The 17,651-nt window shown below is 41.5% G+C and overlaps 1 protein-coding gene across 1 annotated transcript; it reads right to left on the reverse strand.

The window, feature by feature from the left end:
- Window positions 1-109: 109 nt before the first annotated feature.
- Window positions 110-17,332, reverse strand: hook2 (hook microtubule-tethering protein 2). The gene is made up of 22 exons (XM_085270374.1): window positions 17,112-17,332; window positions 14,972-15,054; window positions 14,411-14,483; window positions 14,225-14,275; window positions 14,006-14,138; window positions 11,547-11,614; window positions 11,160-11,225; window positions 10,948-11,028; window positions 8,312-8,478; window positions 7,920-8,060; window positions 6,831-7,032; window positions 6,563-6,673; window positions 6,001-6,088; window positions 4,666-4,732; window positions 4,174-4,311; window positions 3,343-3,430; window positions 2,700-2,734; window positions 2,519-2,601; window positions 2,334-2,437; window positions 2,112-2,213; window positions 1,951-2,022; window positions 110-1,843 (listed from the first exon to the last, which is right to left on the reverse strand). The coding sequence occupies exons 1-22, from the start codon at window positions 17,154-17,156 to the stop codon at window positions 1,715-1,717; spliced, it is 2,127 nt and encodes a 708-aa protein (XP_085126500.1). The 5' UTR covers window positions 17,157-17,332; the 3' UTR covers window positions 110-1,714.
- Window positions 17,333-17,651: the final 319 nt, after the last annotated feature.

Consider the following 17,651-nt stretch of genomic DNA (forward strand, 5'->3'; position numbering starts at 1 on the left):
TAAAACCTGGGTTGGCGTGCTTTCTCAGACCTCTCTGGGTAAGTCTAAATCGGAAGGGACTGAAAGTGAGTCTTTGAATGCACTGAAAAGAAGAACACAAAATGCCATCTTTAACTTAAGATCCCATTTATTTGTAGTGCAAAAAGTAGAACAGAGAGGACTACAAATAATTTAACCCTGTGCCAAGTACATTATGCTATAATCTAGTAGACCATTTCATGATGCAACCTTTCACACCATGCATATGTGGACCAATAATTTTACGCCATAAAAACCAACTTAAAAAAAAAAAAAAAATCAGTAGAACAAAAAAGTAAAAAGTGTTTACACAACAGCAGGACTCTGGTCTTTGTAGATCATAGCACAAACTGTTAGAGGCAAGTACAAGTCACAGGACAGCAGCTCTGACATGGGACGCACAAAAACAACTTGATCAACGGTTGTAAAGAAAGGCAGACGTAGAGTCTGATAAATGTGCCTCAGGCTTTTTAATCTGCTGTCGATTTCCTGTCACAGGAAAAATTCCAGCGCATTGAAGAACACGTTTCCTTCCAGCTCAGCTCAGCCGTGAACAACACCTAGCAGCGGCAAACAGCACATCAGCTGACTCAGTTTTATATATTTTTTAGTGTTTTTATGATTAGAGACTCTCGCATAGTGTTATCCAGTTTTTGTGTTTAAAGTGGAGAGTGCAGTTGGGTCCGACCCACAATCAGACCCCCTGATGGGGGAGGTCTTATGGATAGGAATAAAAAAAATAAAAAAATAATATTTAGAGGCAACAGCGAAAAGAAAAATAAACAAAAGTCATATCACCAGACTTGAGCACGTACCTGCAGTGTGACAGAAACAGTGTTGGCGCTGCAAACATGTCAGTGTTCAGTCTCATCTATAAAGGGCTAGCATGGGAGACTTTTGCGAGGCACTGAACAAACCCACCCTTCTAGAGAGAAAGTGCTTTGGTGTACACTGTGAAAATATTTACAAAAGACATGTTTCAGATTTAAGGCTGAGAAGGGGAAAAAAAAAAAAAAAAAAAAAAAAGCATTTAAAGAGAATACAGAAGAAATCAAGACTAAAGCTGTTACACACCCGCTTGATTTTTACATTTTTTCCCAAAGGTACTTCAAACTTAGACTAAAAATAAAAACGCTACAAGAAAAAAACCAAAAAACAAAAAAAAACCTCAGCAAACACATAAAACCCAAAATGTAGTGAACATGACGATCTGCTGTAGTGGAGGTATGAGGACAGCTTGTGCAGCTTTTGTTCTGTAGCACTTGGAGTAGTCAAACTTCTCTGTCATCTATCACATTTAAACTGGCACCTGACAAAACTTGTTCCAGTTCTGTTTCACTGTTTAACATAAAAAAATAAATAAAAAAGGATTTTAAATAGATGTTCAAGGAAAAAAAAAAGTCCAAGAAGCTACAGGGGAAATAAAAGTCACCTTAAAAGGTGAGGTGGCCTCTTCTTAAGGCCTATAACTCCTACTTTTTAATCAGAGCAGAGAGCTTCTGCTCTGGAGCCCAACGGAGAAAAGAAATCTTCTCATATCAGTAAGAGCCAGCAGGGGGCAGCAGCAGCGTGACAAAACTGAGGCACAGTGATCCCAGTGAAGGCATAAAAAAGGCAAAAGACACTCAGAGATCACATGGATCACCTTGTGTGCACTTTGCTTTTCATTTGAGGGTAACTGTCACGCCTCCGTGTCTCATCTCGGGTGGTGTCGTGTCAGGCCTCTCCTTGCGTTGGTGAGTTGTCTCTGCTGGGCGAGGAAGGACATGGCCTGGTTGGAGGAGCCCAGCCGCTCACCAGACACTTTCTGATGCAGCCCCATTCCCTGACAGGTAAAGAGGGCGGAGGAAAGAGAAAGATGAAGGAGTGAGGGATTGGGTGGTGTGGATGTAGTTCCTGTTTGAGCTTTTGTGTATTTACACGCTCGCTCACCATGTTGTACCAGGCACTGATGATGAGTTTCACCTCCTGGTCATGCCTGGCCCTGCTCTTCTCATAATCATGCTGTATAAAAGGAACACCATCATCATGCATTAGTGGGATTTACAGTGCTGATGGAAGCACACTTGTCTCTCAGAGTCAGAGGTTCATACCTCCAGATGCTGGATTCTTCTCTCCTTCTCCATCAGCTGGTTTTTCATGGCCTGACTATCAGGAGCCACTGGCTGCTGCTTAGGATCCAGGGTTTTGATCACCTGCACACAAAAGGATATTAATTTAAAGAGCTTAGAACATCATTTTTTCTGATATTTAAAAAGGTCGAAGTCTTTAAAAATGTGTGAAATAAAAAGTGCAGTACTCCTATAACCACTGACCGTTCTCGCCTTCTCCACGTAGCGTTTGTATCGCTGCTCCATCTGCTTCATGTCCTCGTCCTTCTTCCGCAGGATCTCCTGGAGTTCATCAATCTTCTTAGCCACTAGAAGGAAAAACAAATTTGTGTTTAGGAAAGGAACAAAGCTGAACTTCTTCTGAATACCATCTACATGACATTCCTTACTGTTGCTGTCTACTTTGGGCTCCAGGTCATCAATGACCTCTTTTTTCTTTTGCAGGTCTGACTGGGCCTCCTGGAGCTTCTCCCTGGAACAGTACACACATCGACACTTGTGTGAGTTCACTTTTGTTTGCAGCACAGAAGGCAGACAGGCATCAGTAAGCAGCAGAAAAATAATACTCACAGGTGCTCCTCAAGCTTTTTCTTCAATAAGGACGACTTCAAAGAAGAAGAAAAGAAAGAAAGAAACTTAAAATCCATTGTACTTAAAACGGCACATTTAAAAACACACACACACACACACACACACACACACACACTAAACTGTGAAAGTCAAGGTGTCAAAGTCAAATCATAGGCCAGTTGGAGAGAGGGCGGGCCGTACTTACGATGGCCTGATTTTGGCAGAGTTGATCGGTGGGGGCAGGCGGAGAGAGACAGACACAGAGGGGCAGGCGTTACCGGTGAATCACCACAGCAAACACGGGTTAAATTCCCACACAACATGTATCAAAGTAGGAGAACAAACAATGCGGTCCTCAAAGGCAGAGTGATTTCAGAACTAATCGTTTCAATATACTCAGTGTGCCATATAAATACCATGCCAGCTAAAACCCTTCAATGACTTGAGCATATACATAATAAATGACTTTGTTGGTTAGAATTTAATCTCGCATCTTATATTTCACTTCAAGGTAAAACTGATGAGAAAAAAAAAGTCAGTTGCACACTGTGTATATGCTGCCAATATTCTGTCAGCTTGATTGTGTTGAGTTATGTAATAGCAGAAGTGGGCAGATGAGAAGCAAACCGGTCTTTCTACTCACGTCCTCGTTCTTGCTGTCCTGCTCCTGGAGTGCTTTCTGGAGCTCCTCGACCTGAGAACGCAGCTCTGAGATCTGCTGCTGGTTCAGCCTTGGAAAGAGGAAAATAAAGGAAACATGGGGTAAGAATGAGAGGAAAGGTTGGGAAGAGAAGGAGGAAAAAAACAAAAAACAAAAGGAGGGAGGTGTGTGGGGGAGGGGGCATGACTAGAGAAGGAAAAGGGTTTATAGAGAGGCAGATGGTAAAAGACGTGAAAGATGCAACACAAACTTATTAAGCTGCTGCTACTGTGGGTGGAAGATGTTTGCAAAGTATCAAGTGGGTCCTTGTACATCTGCTGCAGGCACCGACTGTGCCGCCTGGCCATTCACTGCTCTGCTCTACTGAGCATGCTCACTCCACTCCTCTCCTCCTGGTACTGTTGCTGAGGATGCTTCCCACACCCTGGGCCTGGTGTTGCAATGGACACACACACACACACACACACACACACAAACGTACACACACACAGTCCACCCACATGTCCACATGCCCACAGGCATGTAAACACACACACACACACACACACACACACACACACACACACACACACACACACACACACTGAGTCGAGGGACAATCTGGCTTTTTGCTTGTCTGTCCTCCAGTCCAGCCCACACAGTTCAGTTGAACACACAGTCCAGAGGGTGAGTTGACATTTAGGCAGATATCACTCCTCCTATCAGCCAAACAACCAGCTTAATGTCCAGGAACGCACAGTATGGTGGCCTAGAAGCAGACTGGTTATTTAACACTGCTGAAAGAAGAGTGTGCGGACACACACACACCCCTACCTGTTCTGAGTTTCTAGCCCATTCTTGCTGCGTTGAGCCTCCTCCAGCTCAGCCTGAACTTCCACAAGTTTCTGTCGGTAGGTCTCCTCTTGGACGCACAGCATCTTGTTTTCACTTTGGAGACGAACAACTGTCTCCCTGTCAAAGCAGCAATGATAAGAGCGGGGCGACAGGAGGTGAAGGGAAAAAGAGGGGCGGGGATAAAATAAACGGGTTAGAGAATGGCGGCTGCAAATGGAAGCATGAACGAAACTTCTATCCACCAACGCCCAGGCCAAACGCGCCATGTGTCGCCATTTGGCACGCAACGTCCACTTTCTAAAAATAAACTTTTGTGGTTGTGTTAGCAAGAATGTACACATGGCACGAGTGAGTGCGTGAGTGAAAGTTACACCGAGGCATGTTTGTATAGACTTAAAATAAAACGGCCTTCTTATTATGGTTAAAAAACACCAAACAAAAGAAAACATTGAAATGTGCAAACAGACATACTTGATCTCAGTTGGCATGATCTCTGCAGCCAGGTTTTCAACCGTGTCACCGCTGTCACACAAGCCTCCTGCAGAGAGAAAGACAGTCAGACAAACAAATCATCGCAAAAGTCGAGGAATTCCTGTGTCTCCCCCCCCAAAAACAACAACAACAAACAACCAAACAAAATACCCCAACCCCAAATCAGTTTGATAAAGTGAAACAGCACAAACAAACCCCCCCCTTAAAACAAAATAGTTGCACAGAAATCACACTGAAGATCCCAAATTCAATAGAACTGAACTACATTTAAAACGATTAACAGAATAAAATAAGGAGCTCAATAATGAAAAATATGATACGAGGCACTTTGAGGCGACTGTTGTGATAGAGAAATTAAACTGAATTATGGCTGTGGAGCTGAATCAGTCTTTAGAAGGTTCTTTGCTTCCTTTCTAGTAAGCGGTGCAGAGGATGACGACCTCTGAACCAGAACCACTGTTATCTGACTGCATTTGGATGGAGGACTCGCACACACTGTCAGCTGGACACTTGACCACGTTTACTAAAAAGGCCAATTTCAGCCTGAGAAATTTTTTCACTGTAAATGTTTACAATCCCCCCCCCCCAAAAAAGTTACACTCTTTAGTATTACCATTACACTCACTGGCCACTTTATTAGGTACACCAGTTTAATTGCTCAGTTACAAAAATATCTAATCAGCCAATCACATGACAGCAACAAAAAGCATCTATGTATGTAGATGTGGACTGAACATCTGAATGGGAAAGAAAAGTGATTTTAGTTTAATTAGGAGTGATCTGTGTAGTCTCTTCATGTGTCTCACTGACCATGTCCACCCCTTTATGACCACAGTGTGACCATCTTCTGATGGTTGCTTACAGCAGGATGACACACCATTCTTAACTCATTCACTGCCATTGACGTCTATAGCCGTCAATGGCAGTGAATGAGTCAATGGGTTTAACTCATTCACTGCCAATGGCTGGCAGTGAATGAGTTAAACACAGAGTTTACTGTACTCAAGTAGTGTCCAGTCACCAGATCTAGAGCACCTTTAGGATTTGGTGGAACGGGAGATTATCATGGATGTGCAGCTGACAAATCTGCAGTAGCTGTGTGATGCTATCATGTCAAATCTCTGAGAAATGTTTCCAACACTTTCCTGAATCTGTGCCACAGAGATTTAAGGCTGTTCTAAAGGAAGAAGAGGGTCCAACTTCCAAGTTTCCTTATGTTTTATTTATTTTTTTCCTCCAACAGTGCGTGACATATTTCTCAGTAAAGCCCATTGTTTTAGGTGTTTTCTAGCCATACCTATGCTTTCAACTCACCTGCTCCACTGAGATACCTCTGCTGGACTTGTGCACACCTGAGCTCATCGTTTGTCTCCCGCAGTGTGTCTCTTTCTGCGATCAGACGCTGGAAAACAAAGGACACCAAAACACCTTAAGTGGCCTTAAGATCCATGTAGCGTCAGGTTTTCTATATCTGGACTTGGATGCGATGCAGTCCAGACAGAGACAGAGACAGAGCAAATACAAGTATCCACGTCATATTAGCACATTTCCTAATTACACCCACAAGTAAGCGAGAAAATTAATCACTCCTTGACTGCAGAAGCTACTAGAATTGACACAGGATGTGGGAGTCCGCTGAAGAATAGTACAGTATCTACCAGGACACAATTCTCCATGTAGGGAAGTGCTTTCTGTAATGATCACAACAAACGCCAATCTAAACATCATTTGTCATCACTGAAATCAAAACTATTACTAGACCGAGAGGGAAATGAGAGGGCCTCAGTGTACAAAAACACTCTGTAGACCATGTGCACATTTCCCCCCATATAAAAACTGTTTATTTTTAATTTCTCAAAAATACTCTCCGACTCACTTCCTTCTCCTTCAGCAGTGCGTCGTACTTGTCGTGAAGGTTCTTGTACTCAAACTGCCACTTCTCAGCTTTCATGGCCTCTGCTGAGTGCTTGGTGTGAAGCTCATGAGCCTACAAGTCAGAGAGCATACAGTCAGCCAGAGTGCTCTATTTTAAATAAATAAATAAATAAATAAATGAAAAGGGTTTCCAAACACGTGTACGAGCCAGAATGTGTTTCGCATCTCTTGGATGTCCCAGCACAGGAACAGGCAAAAGCACAGCTTGCCTGTCTCTTGTAGGTGTCCAGCTGACTGCGGACAGCGTTGGCCCTGCGAAGCTCCTCCTCCAGCTCGCACGTGCGCTGCATGTACACAGTGTTGTGCTCTTCCAGGAGGCGCACTTGTCTGCGCAGGTCTCCCAGGTCCTCCAGCTTCCTCTTGTACGTCTCCACCATCGCCTCGAGCTGGTTCACCCGGTCAGACGAGTGCCTGAGGGGGAAGGAAAGCATAGCGTGGGAGGCATCGAGCAACAGCAGAGGAATATGAGTTATACTTAACACAATGCGTCCATGTAGATGTGTACTCTGACGCAAGCCGGTGTCAATGCATGAAAATTTGTATTATCAACACAGATGTCAGAGAGAGCAGAATGGACATCTGTGTGTGGGCAGCATGGGGGTTGCTTCTGTGAGTTCATCTATTATCAGTTTGAACTACTACTTAAAGGAAAAGGCTCGTCATTATCAACATTCTTGATATTAAGAATTTACCAACACTGTATTAGTATGTGTATTGATACTTTTGGACTCAGGATCAAAACTGTTTAAAGTTTTTGCCTCTTCTACAGAGATCAATCTTCAAATATGCCAAGAAACTTCAACTCATCCACTGTTTTTTGCAACTACTACTCAAACAGAAGGAAACACTGAATTTGTTGGACAGAAGCAAATATATTTAAAACAATCTTTGTATAATAAAAGAAGCATTGCACCCTGTAATTCACATACAATATTTACTAGCAGGACCTTCTGATTGTTGGCAGTTGTTTTATTCACAGTTCCTGAAGTAGTAGCTCAGCAGAAGTTGTTAGCAAATGTTTACAATTACCCGTTTTGACACAAGGAAAACCTTTATATGTAAAACACTTGTAAACTGTGAATGTAATGCATTCAAAAAAGCCTGCAAAGCATGAACACAAACACTTAGTGTCCATGTGACCAAACGCCCACAAAGCGCAACTTTCTGCAGTTTCTTTCACTACAAACTTGTGAGCTTGCAAAAAGGCCTACACCACTCCTTACATAATAACCACTGTTTAACTGGCTTGTTTACATTTTCATGATCAACTGAACTCGATCTGTTCGAGCTGCTCTCACCTGAGGATGTCCATCTCGTCTTTGAGGGCCTGGGCCTCCTGCGCCAGGCTGGTCAGGTCTTCGTTCCGTAGCTGCAGCTCAGCCACCTCGCGCTCCAGTATCTCTGCCCGCACACGCATGTCGTCTCTGCCGTTCTCCAGTCTGAGATATACAGTGGTTAATATGACTGGATATGCACTTTGAAAGACACTCAAAGGAACAGCTGACTCAACGGCATCTGATTTGCATGTCTTTATAAAGTTGACTCATATGTTATGAACGAGGGCTGAAATTTTATACTACCACCACCACTACTACTACTACTACTACTACATCTTTTTAAAGAGTTAATGACTGAGACACTCATTATAAACCCCGGGTTGTTTTCCTAAGTACTTAAGTACCACTTGTACCTGTAGTTTTCCTCCTGAAGCTGCTCCATCTGACTCTGCAGCAGCAGCAGCTTCTTGCCAGTGATGGCAGTGGTGGAGGCGTCCAGAGATTCGCATAGGCTGAGCTTCTCTTTCAGGGAGCGCGTCTCTGCCTGCAGGGACATCTTCTCCTCCAGAGCCACTGACAGCTGTCGGAGGGGGGTGGGAGAGAGAAACGGAGCACAAACATTGCAAAAAGAGGTGTAAAGATTGAGTGTGCAGTGGACTGCTGAGAGAGAAGAGACGGAAGGTGAGCTACAGCTTTAAAAAGGGGTGAAAAACAGGACAAGGAGACACAATAGAGGAAAGGTCGAGATTGAAGCATAACAAAAAGCAGCAAAAAAAACCAGCCTATATACAAAAAAGCCACAGTGCAAGGACACAACAGATTCATGAAGGAAAACAAGATAAACAGCGATAACTCACCACTTTCAGTGCAAAGAGGACCTTAAACACATGCTTTGCTGTAATATCACAAGCTCTTTTGTAAAATGTGTGTTAGTCAGCTGGTGTGCAATGATCTCAAGCAGATGGAACATTCTCAGTAGTGCAGTTGTTAGCTTTACCCCCAGGGTTCAAAGCAGATCCTCATGATATGAGCAGACGAGTATGCAGAGCTCATTGAGGACCGTAAGTAATACATGTGTAACATTAATAGTCGGCAGGAGAACAGATCTACATCGATGACGGTGGTTGGTTTGAGGAAAGGGCCGGCTGTGGTTTAGAGCTGCATTACTTTTAAATGTTTGTGTCAGACTGAACGGCGCTCATAGTTAAACAAGCTTGCATTCCAATATTAAGAGAGGAGAGCGCATACTTACCTGCAGGATATCTTTCCAGTCTGAATACAGCAAAACCCTACACTGAACTTTAAGGACAGATTGCATGCTTTAGCACCAAACCAGTAACAGTAAATAGCTTTCAAAACAACACAAATGACTAATCCCTAATGCGTGGGCCGAGTAAGTAAACAAACAGGTGGGCTGGGAGCAGTACAAATTATAGTTGGCTACTGCTCCATCCCAAGGCAACGTGTCAGTTTTATCTTGATGTTATGCAACTATCGACTGGGATCCTCTTTTTCAAAAAAAAGAAAAAAGTCTGAATTAGTCCGCTCACATTCAGTGGTGCAAAAACAAGTCAAGGGAACACAAACAAAGCCTTTGGCTGGCTAATCAATAAAAGGCCAGAGCACAAATAAATTGCAGGCACAGACACACGCAACATGCTTCTCTAAAAAAATAAATAAATAAAAAAATACAGCAAAACTAAACCTCTGAGAGTCTGTAAATCTGGTAGGCAGAGATGAAATGGCATTATTTTTTCAAATTTCAAGTCAACAGCTCAAAGATTGATAAAACAAACCCGAGACTCATCTTAAAGTTATAATCCTCAAGATTTCCATGCAATCAAACCATTTCTCCCCAGCAACAGCTATTCTGCTATCCACTCTTTATATTCTTACACACTGAGCTCAAAATCTTCTTTACAAGTGAGAACTGAGGGGTGTCCTATGAGGCAAGTCAAAAAAGCCCGGCTTTCTGTTAAAGCCTAAACCTAAAACCCCAGAAAGCGACGATCAACTTTCTTTGTTAAGTCAGAATTTCTCTTGTCTGACATGAAATGTTATACTACTTCTACTACTACAATTAAACACATTAATGTTAATATTACAAACTCGATATCATCACAAGCATGCAACGTAGTAAATATATCATCTTGAAGTAAATTCATATTTACTGAATTCATTCTATAGCTGCGTTCCGCTGTTTATTTCTAACGTGAGAGCTGCACACAACTCTGAAACTGTAAACCTTATACATTTAAACAGTAAAGGTTTGGACACCACTGTGTTAGGGTTTATAGATGCAATTTGTCAACCTGTAACATACCATTTTCTATCCCACTTAAAGCATGCTGGAATAAGTAAAAATGTGGCGCTTTCAACTAGGAACATAATGTGCTCTGGACCAGGTTGTATGTTTAACATAAGTTACCAGAGTATTGTAGCCAGGGAAAAGGGAGCCACTTTCCAGACATTGAAAACGCTGATTTTAACCTGAATAATCCAATAATCTTGCTTTATAGTACACCCCTCCGGCCAAGGTGGGAACCATCCAAACTTGGTACACCCATCAAATTTAATCAATAAATGTAGGCTATGTATAGGTGGACTGCAACATTAGTGTTGTATGGTTTTTGTCTCAGTGTTTTTATAGCGTACTTCTGTACTCAATCATGCTTATTGCTCCATCTCCTGTTAAACGAGTTCAAACTAAACAAAAGTGGAATTTATACTCAAGTACTCACAGGAAAAAGACGTGAAGGACCAAAATGATAGATTTAAAGCACTTTTAGCAGGGTTGCACAGAAACTTGCCAGCACTGCTGACATACTGCTGTAACTCTACTGTGTCTTGTGTGAAAAGCACTGGCCTTAATCAGATGATGCTTGTGCAACAAAACCATTTGTTGAACCAATGTGTGCTCAAAGAGTGTCTCTTCAGTTTCCACCGACTTGATTGCCAAATTGACCTGAAGTGAAATCTTAGGATTATATCTTTAAAGTCTCAGCAAATGTTTGCCAAGTATGATCAAAACCGTGTTTAGTAAACCAACCTGATGTTCAAGGTGTCGACAGCGCTGGCTCAGGTCCTCCTTCTCGTCTGCCTCCTCACTCAGAAAATAATACTTTCTGGACTGCGAATAAAAGACGTGCAGACAGAGGATATTTGACACTGATCAAAGCAGTGGGGAGTAAACACAAACACAGGATGTAGCAAATCTAAGTAAAAAACAAGTAGGGGAATGAATATGTTGTGGGTTTTTACCTGATAGTCAAAATCCCCGTAGGTCTCTGGGCTTCCCGGTTCAGATGACGGCTCCTTCGATAAGAGCTAAAACAAAACAGGAAAGTGAGTCAATGAATGCAACCACAGGGAAAATAAAATAACAGTCTTTTGCCAAAGGCAGATTTATCTGGTTCTCTGAATAACCTTGTTTGGTAAAAACCTTGGAAGATGATCCAGGTTTTTACAGTCCCTTTGGTGGTGATAACAGTAAACGCATCTTTGTAAATAGCATAGAGTAGGGGTCTGTGGGATGCTCTTTAGTCTTATGTTTATCCAGACTTCTTTGATTTTGAATTAACCGTGACTAAGAATTGGATTAATGCAAATCAGGGTAAACCAAGAGGAAAGAAAAAGAGGCTCACTCACTTCCTGAATGGCAGTCATCACAACATGCTGGACAGATTCCTCGAGTGTCATTATCTGCTGGATTTGCTCTGCGTTTAGAAGACAACAAAGGCCAGTGAAGTCTCAGCCAAATACAGATTAACACACACACACACACACACACACACACACGCTCCCATGAAAGTCAAACCACTGCTGTAAAAATCGACTCAGCTTTACAGTCAATTTTCTGTGAAACTGACCTGACCATTTTTTGTCTCATGAGCTGTTATCAGTAACGGGAAAACAGCTTGTCAACAAATTGATCAGACCATAACTGAGAGAAAAACAACTGTTCCAACTTTTTCTGTTTCAAGCCACCAACATTTACCTCTCCAAAGAAGAAAGAGCACCGCATACACCTTATTTTTTTTTGAGAATGCCAACATGTCTCCATCATTATCACCAATTTAATAAATGTGTATTTCTGTATGCAAGATGCAAAATGTCCAACACTGCTTATTTCACAGGAAGGAAGTAAAAAGAGTGCACATCTGGATGGGTCGATCTTTCTGCCATTTGTGAAATGAGGAACAAAAAAATATTCATTTTCAAAGGAAAGCTTTATAGCTAATGAACCACCTTAAGCCAACAATCTAGTATACCAGGGGTTGGGAACTCCAGGCCTCGAGGGTCTAGCAGGTTTTAGATCTCACCCTGAGTCAAATGAGTAGTTCATTACCAGGCCTCTGGAGAACTTTAAGACACGATGAGGAGGTTATTTAGCCATTTAAACAAGCTGTTTTGGATCAAGGACAGATCTAGAATTTGCCCTTGAGGCCTGGAGTTCCCCCACCCCTGCAGTATATGCATGTATGATTAAATGAGTCTTCTTATGTTAGTACTCTATGCAGCAGTCTATGCCAAACACTTAATACACTCCATCCTGCAGTAGCTTGAATAGCCTTTAACATCAATAATTTGAAGCAATTAGTTCTGGTATGACTTTATCACTCTCTCATCACTGTGGATGAATTTTGTCCTACTCTTCTTTACAGTGTTGCTTCATTTCATTTCATTGAGCATTTCATTTATGCACAGCTCTTAAGGTCCTGCCACAGAATTTCAATCAGGTTGAACTCTGGACTTTGGATCATTGCAGCACCTTGATTTTTTTTGTTGTTGTTGCCTTTTTAGTCATTCTGTTGTAGATTGTCTGGGACCAGAGTCCTGTTGCATGACCTAATTTCAGCTAAGCTTTAGCTGTCAAAAGCTTCACATTTGACTCTAGAATATTTTGGTATACAGAGGAGTTCATGGTCAGCTCAATGACTGAGTTAACCACGTCTTGTGGCTGTAAAACACGTCCAAACATTTACCCCTCCACCACCGTGCTATCAGCTGGTGTGAGGCGGTTGTTGCTATTCGCCACATGTGGTGTTGTGCATTATAGCCAAACATTTCCACTTTGGTCTCATCTGTCCAAAGGACATCGTTAAGGCTTTTTCAGATGCAGCTTTGGAAACCTGAGCTGTGTTGCCATGTTCCTTTTAGATGAAGGAGGCTCTCTGCTGCAACCCTTGCAAACAAGCCATACTCCTTTAGTCTTTTTCTAATTGCGCTGTCTTGAACATCAACATTTAACATGTTGACTGAGTTCTGTAGTGTCTGAGATGTAGATCTTCGGTTATTTGCAGTTTCTCTGAGTGCTGAACGGTCTGTCCTTGGGGTGAATTTGATAGGATGTTCACACTGGAAAGACTGTGGTATTGTGTTAACACACATCCAAATGCTGCAGACCAGAAAACTTTCAGGAGGTGCTCACACTTGCACACTCTGTGCCAATTACTGGCATAGTTGTGCAGCAATTAATTTCCACATTTGAAAAATTTGTTTCCCCCTCCCTTCTTCTAGATCTCATAGCAGTTTAGTCACTGCCTTTCCCAGCTATTGAAAAGCAAACCCACAAGTGTGAGACATCTTCTTTACTTCTACAACTCAGCAGAATAAAATGTATTTACTATAATAACAAGAATGCTGATTCTAGCACCTTTTAATCTTGTGCTTCAACACAGTTGCCATATATAGCAGTTAACCAGCAGCCACGTCTCCTAATGTTGCTCCTAATCCCCTAATGAATGTTTATGTTGGCAAGAGGTCAGTCCATTTTTTTTTTTTAAACATTTGCAAAAATTTATGAAAAAAAAATCCAGAAAGTGTCTATTCAAGGATGGAGGAGGAAAACAAGGCCATCTGGCCACCATGATAGTATGTCATGTCATATTATGCTTTGCAAGCAGTTGGGTATAAAGTGAGTGGCCAGCTGCTAAATACAGCTGTTGTCTAAATAAAGTTGCCGTCCGTGTGAGCATTTCTAAATGACTTGAGATCACTGAATTGCGTTTTTGTGTTTTCATGCTGACAAATATCTTCTCAGCAGTGATTATGAGGCATTTATTCCTAAATGAAAGCAGAAGAAATGTACTTGTGTACAGGCCTACCTTGTTTCTTCTCGCAGCTGACTGCACAACCCAACACGAGCTGTACCAGCTTTCCCAGTTCTGTGACATCTCCCATCTCTCCTATCAGGTTCACGTCTGGCATATGCTCATCAGACACCTGGTGACCGAGCACCTGTTCACGAAACAGAAAAGTGAGCTGGTAGGCTCGAGTCAAGCAGCACATGAAAAATGAAGGCCAAATCAGCAAAAGTTTCTTACATCGTGATAATATTCCATCATGCTTTTCAGAATCTTTTTCAAATTGCTGACCTGAAAGAATGAAACGGGGTTACAATCGTAACACTTTCATTAATCAAGCAGAAGAATTTAAAAAAAGATCTTTGATTTTAGTCATTCTAGATAACTACAGGGTGTTCTGTCATATCATGCTGTTTCACAAATTACCTTGAGGCGCCAGTTGGCCCCGCTCTCCTCCTTGATCCTGCCTAGCCATGTCTCATTAAACCAAGAAGGGTCTCTGTTAATGAGAGCACAAGAGAATTGTAACGACGACATCTCTGGATACTGAGATTGATAACAAGACCACAGGGCAGTGAGACCCTGTGTTTCTGTCCCTTCAGGCACAATGACAGAGTAAAACTATTCATTAAAAGCTACACAGCATGGGAATAATGATAAAGAAGCAGCTACAGCTAAAATAGGTTGATTAAAAATCTGTTTTCCAAATGTGTATTTTCCAATAATTGGTTGATGTGATTAAGCCTGCACACATCACTTTATTTATTTAAAAAAAAAACAAAATCACACCGATGCCTGAGGTATTCAGAGCCATGTCTGGGTAACATTTACTGTTTAACTGGCTACATTTTGCATAGATAATGGACTTAATGGCAATCCAAAATTATACAGATAAGCAAATTTCAGTGAGTAAGTTCTGAATGAATCTCCAGAAGACAATCGTGCAGTTAGTGGAAACAACACTGGTGACATACTGCTTGTGCTTACATTCTGTGCAGTACATGTGCAATGGCCACTCCGCTTGTCAGGTCGTGCTTGCTGTTGCACGATGGCACCTGAAATGTCTGTAACTGAGAGTGAAGACATTAAAGAGCTGGTCATTAAAGAAAGAAACCTTTCAATGTTTTGACATTTAATGTACAGCAACATTACATTAAACTAAACCAGGGTGAAAACATTACTATATTAAATAAATGAATCTAATATCCCCATTCTAAACAGCACTGTGCAAAAAATCTTGAATCATTAGGAAAATGGGTGCAGTGATTTATTGAAACGTCGACAAACATAAATGTAAATTGGGGAAAACGTGATTTATACAATTCTAACAAACTTGAAAATACATATTTGGTATTTGCCATTTGTGGAATCATCTTGAACAGAACAATGCTTTAATGTTTGGTGACTGGACTCTAGGGAAGCCAATCCATGACTGATGGTGTTGTCTTGTGTGTTTTTCTATTTGGGTATGCTTTCATTGCATTGCCAGGGTGTTTGAGATCACTGTCATACTGATAAATAGAATGATTACCAATTAGATGGTTCCCAGATGGTATTACACTTTTCTGCATTCATAGTTCCATCAATTTTGAAAAGATCCCAAAAATATTGACTGAAAGCCAACACCATACCATACAGAGCCTTCCTTGTGTTTTACAGATGGCTGTAGAGTCTCACTGTTGTACTCTCTCCTGATCTCCTCTGTAGAGCAGCCTAAATCTGAACAAAATTTTGTTCAGATTTAGGCTGAATTTTTACAGTATTTAAAAAAAAAAAAAAAAAAAAAAAAAAGCAGTAAAAAGAATGAATTTTTACTGCTTTCTAACTCACTCCACCAGATCTGTTACCACCCATTTTAAATTCAGTTCCACTTTGGCATAGCTCAGCCTTCTGTCCTTGCCTTCTTCCCTTAAGAATGGCTTCTTGACCTCCACATTTCCACTGAGACTATTTCTGATCAGTAATCAGTAGATGGGTCAACTTGATGCATCTAATTTTTTCTATTGTTTAAGGCCACGATTTTATATTCTGCTCCTCTGCTGTATATAGTCTTCTTTGATCCTTGATACATCTTTTGTCCGCGACCTGTTCAGTTTCCTTACATTTTTAAGGACACACTGCACACCATGCTGAGATGTGAAGTTTTCAGCCAACAGCTCTTAGTGAATCACCTTCTTTATATAAATACCATTTTATGCCTGTCAACCTGTGTTATCACTGGGAATAGGAACAAGTTATATTGCTGCTAGTAAAGCCTAAAGATACAATTTAAAACTGGTTCTCTATTTTGTCTGTGTAGACAACACTAGCTCATCCGTTGAGTTGGGTGTCTTTTTATGCTTGAATAATTCATAGGTCAGTGTTGAGTGGCTTAAAAACACAAAAACATTTCTTTGAGAATGGTCAGATACGAGGACTGGACTGGACAATGAGTAAAAAAGTAGCCGATGTTAAAAGAAACTTTGAAAGACCTTCAGAAAGTCTAAAGAACAATTGCTCAAGATCATTTTTAAAAACTTTCCAATTTAAAGAAAGAAGGGGGATTTATGTATTTGGGGATTTTGTGTAAAGCTGCTCAAGCTTTCTAAACATAACTTAAATTAAAAAAAAAAAATACTAAGCAGCAATGGGGGATTACAGCCCTGCTTAGTATGCTATTATTAGTTGGTGTCTTAGTTCAGTCCAAGTCTTCACACCTCTTTGTAGAAAGGAGCCAAACAGGTGGATTTGCTCTGAGCTTTGAAAATAACGTGGCTGTGTTGGATAGCCTAACATTACTCCTTAGGCCTCTCAGCTTACACTAAGCTATTTGGGTTTGTTTTTCTGGCAGTTAATTTGCTGACAATGCAGTCAGTTTGCTAACATGGATAAGAGATAAAGCAGACCACCAGGAGCAAACCTCCAATGTGTTCACAAAGCCAATTAGCTCGGCTGGCTAGTGACAGTTAGCTTACAACTTAAAACACCAAGCGTTTAATTGACCAAGTCAGTAAAGATGCCCCTTATCGATTACGTGAGCCCACAACTTCCAAAAGTAAAGCCGTAATTCTCCACATTTGCTAACACCTGCTGACACCTCTTAGCCGGCGGTTAGCCTTGCTCGAAATGTTGCTACTGTCAAACTTACCCAGGTTAACAGTGAATCACACAGCTTCGCCTTATCCAGACTCATTGTCCTCTGTGAAACCCGCAGGAGCTTACAGAGAACTGGGGGAATTTTGTTCTCGAGGCTTGTTTTGGCCCGAAGTTTCTTACTCAGTGCTGACACTTTCCACGTCAGACACTGTCCAGCCGTGGCCTCCTCCTGCTGCTCCTGACAACCTTCGCGTTTCGGCTCCTGTGGGCCTCGCGAGCTTCCGTATTAGAGCGTTTCCAAGACGATGGATTATATTTTGGGTCAGCTTGTCTAGTCGCAGTCAAAAATAGTAATTATCGCGATAATACGCTGTTTTTCTTTTAATCTGCTATAATGATGTTGCTTAAATGCTGACCATCTCCGAGTGTAATTTATTTACCCTTTATTCAGCCGGGGGATGCTAGTGAGCTGACGAATTAGCTTTTAAAGTAGGGTTCAGGTCAAGGTAGCTAGATAGACATGATACAGAAAATATATTAGAATTTTTTTTAAGTAACTAGTGTACTAGTGATGTTAAGACTCATAATTTCC

This window comes from Mchenga conophoros, linkage group LG4 (assembly GCF_057382185.1).
Source record: "Mchenga conophoros isolate Kocher_MC1m ecotype Shallow Benthic linkage group LG4, M_conophoros_male_GT1.1, whole genome shotgun sequence".
Lineage (NCBI taxonomy): Eukaryota > Metazoa > Chordata > Actinopteri > Cichliformes > Cichlidae > Mchenga > Mchenga conophoros.

Excerpts from the sequence above, each read along its gene's own strand:
- hook2 (XM_085270374.1), bottom strand. The coding sequence starts at position 17,156 with ATGAGTCTGGATAAGGCGAAGCTGTGTGATTCACTGTTAACCTGG. Across the intron at positions 14,484-14,971 it reads GCACATGTACTGCACAGAAT|AGACCCTTCTTGGTTTAATG; the intron begins GTAAGCACAAGC and ends TCTCATTAACAG. Across the intron at positions 2,602-2,699 it reads AAAAAGCTTGAGGAGCACCT|GGAGAAGCTCCAGGAGGCCC; the intron begins GTGAGTATTATT and ends GTACTGTTCCAG.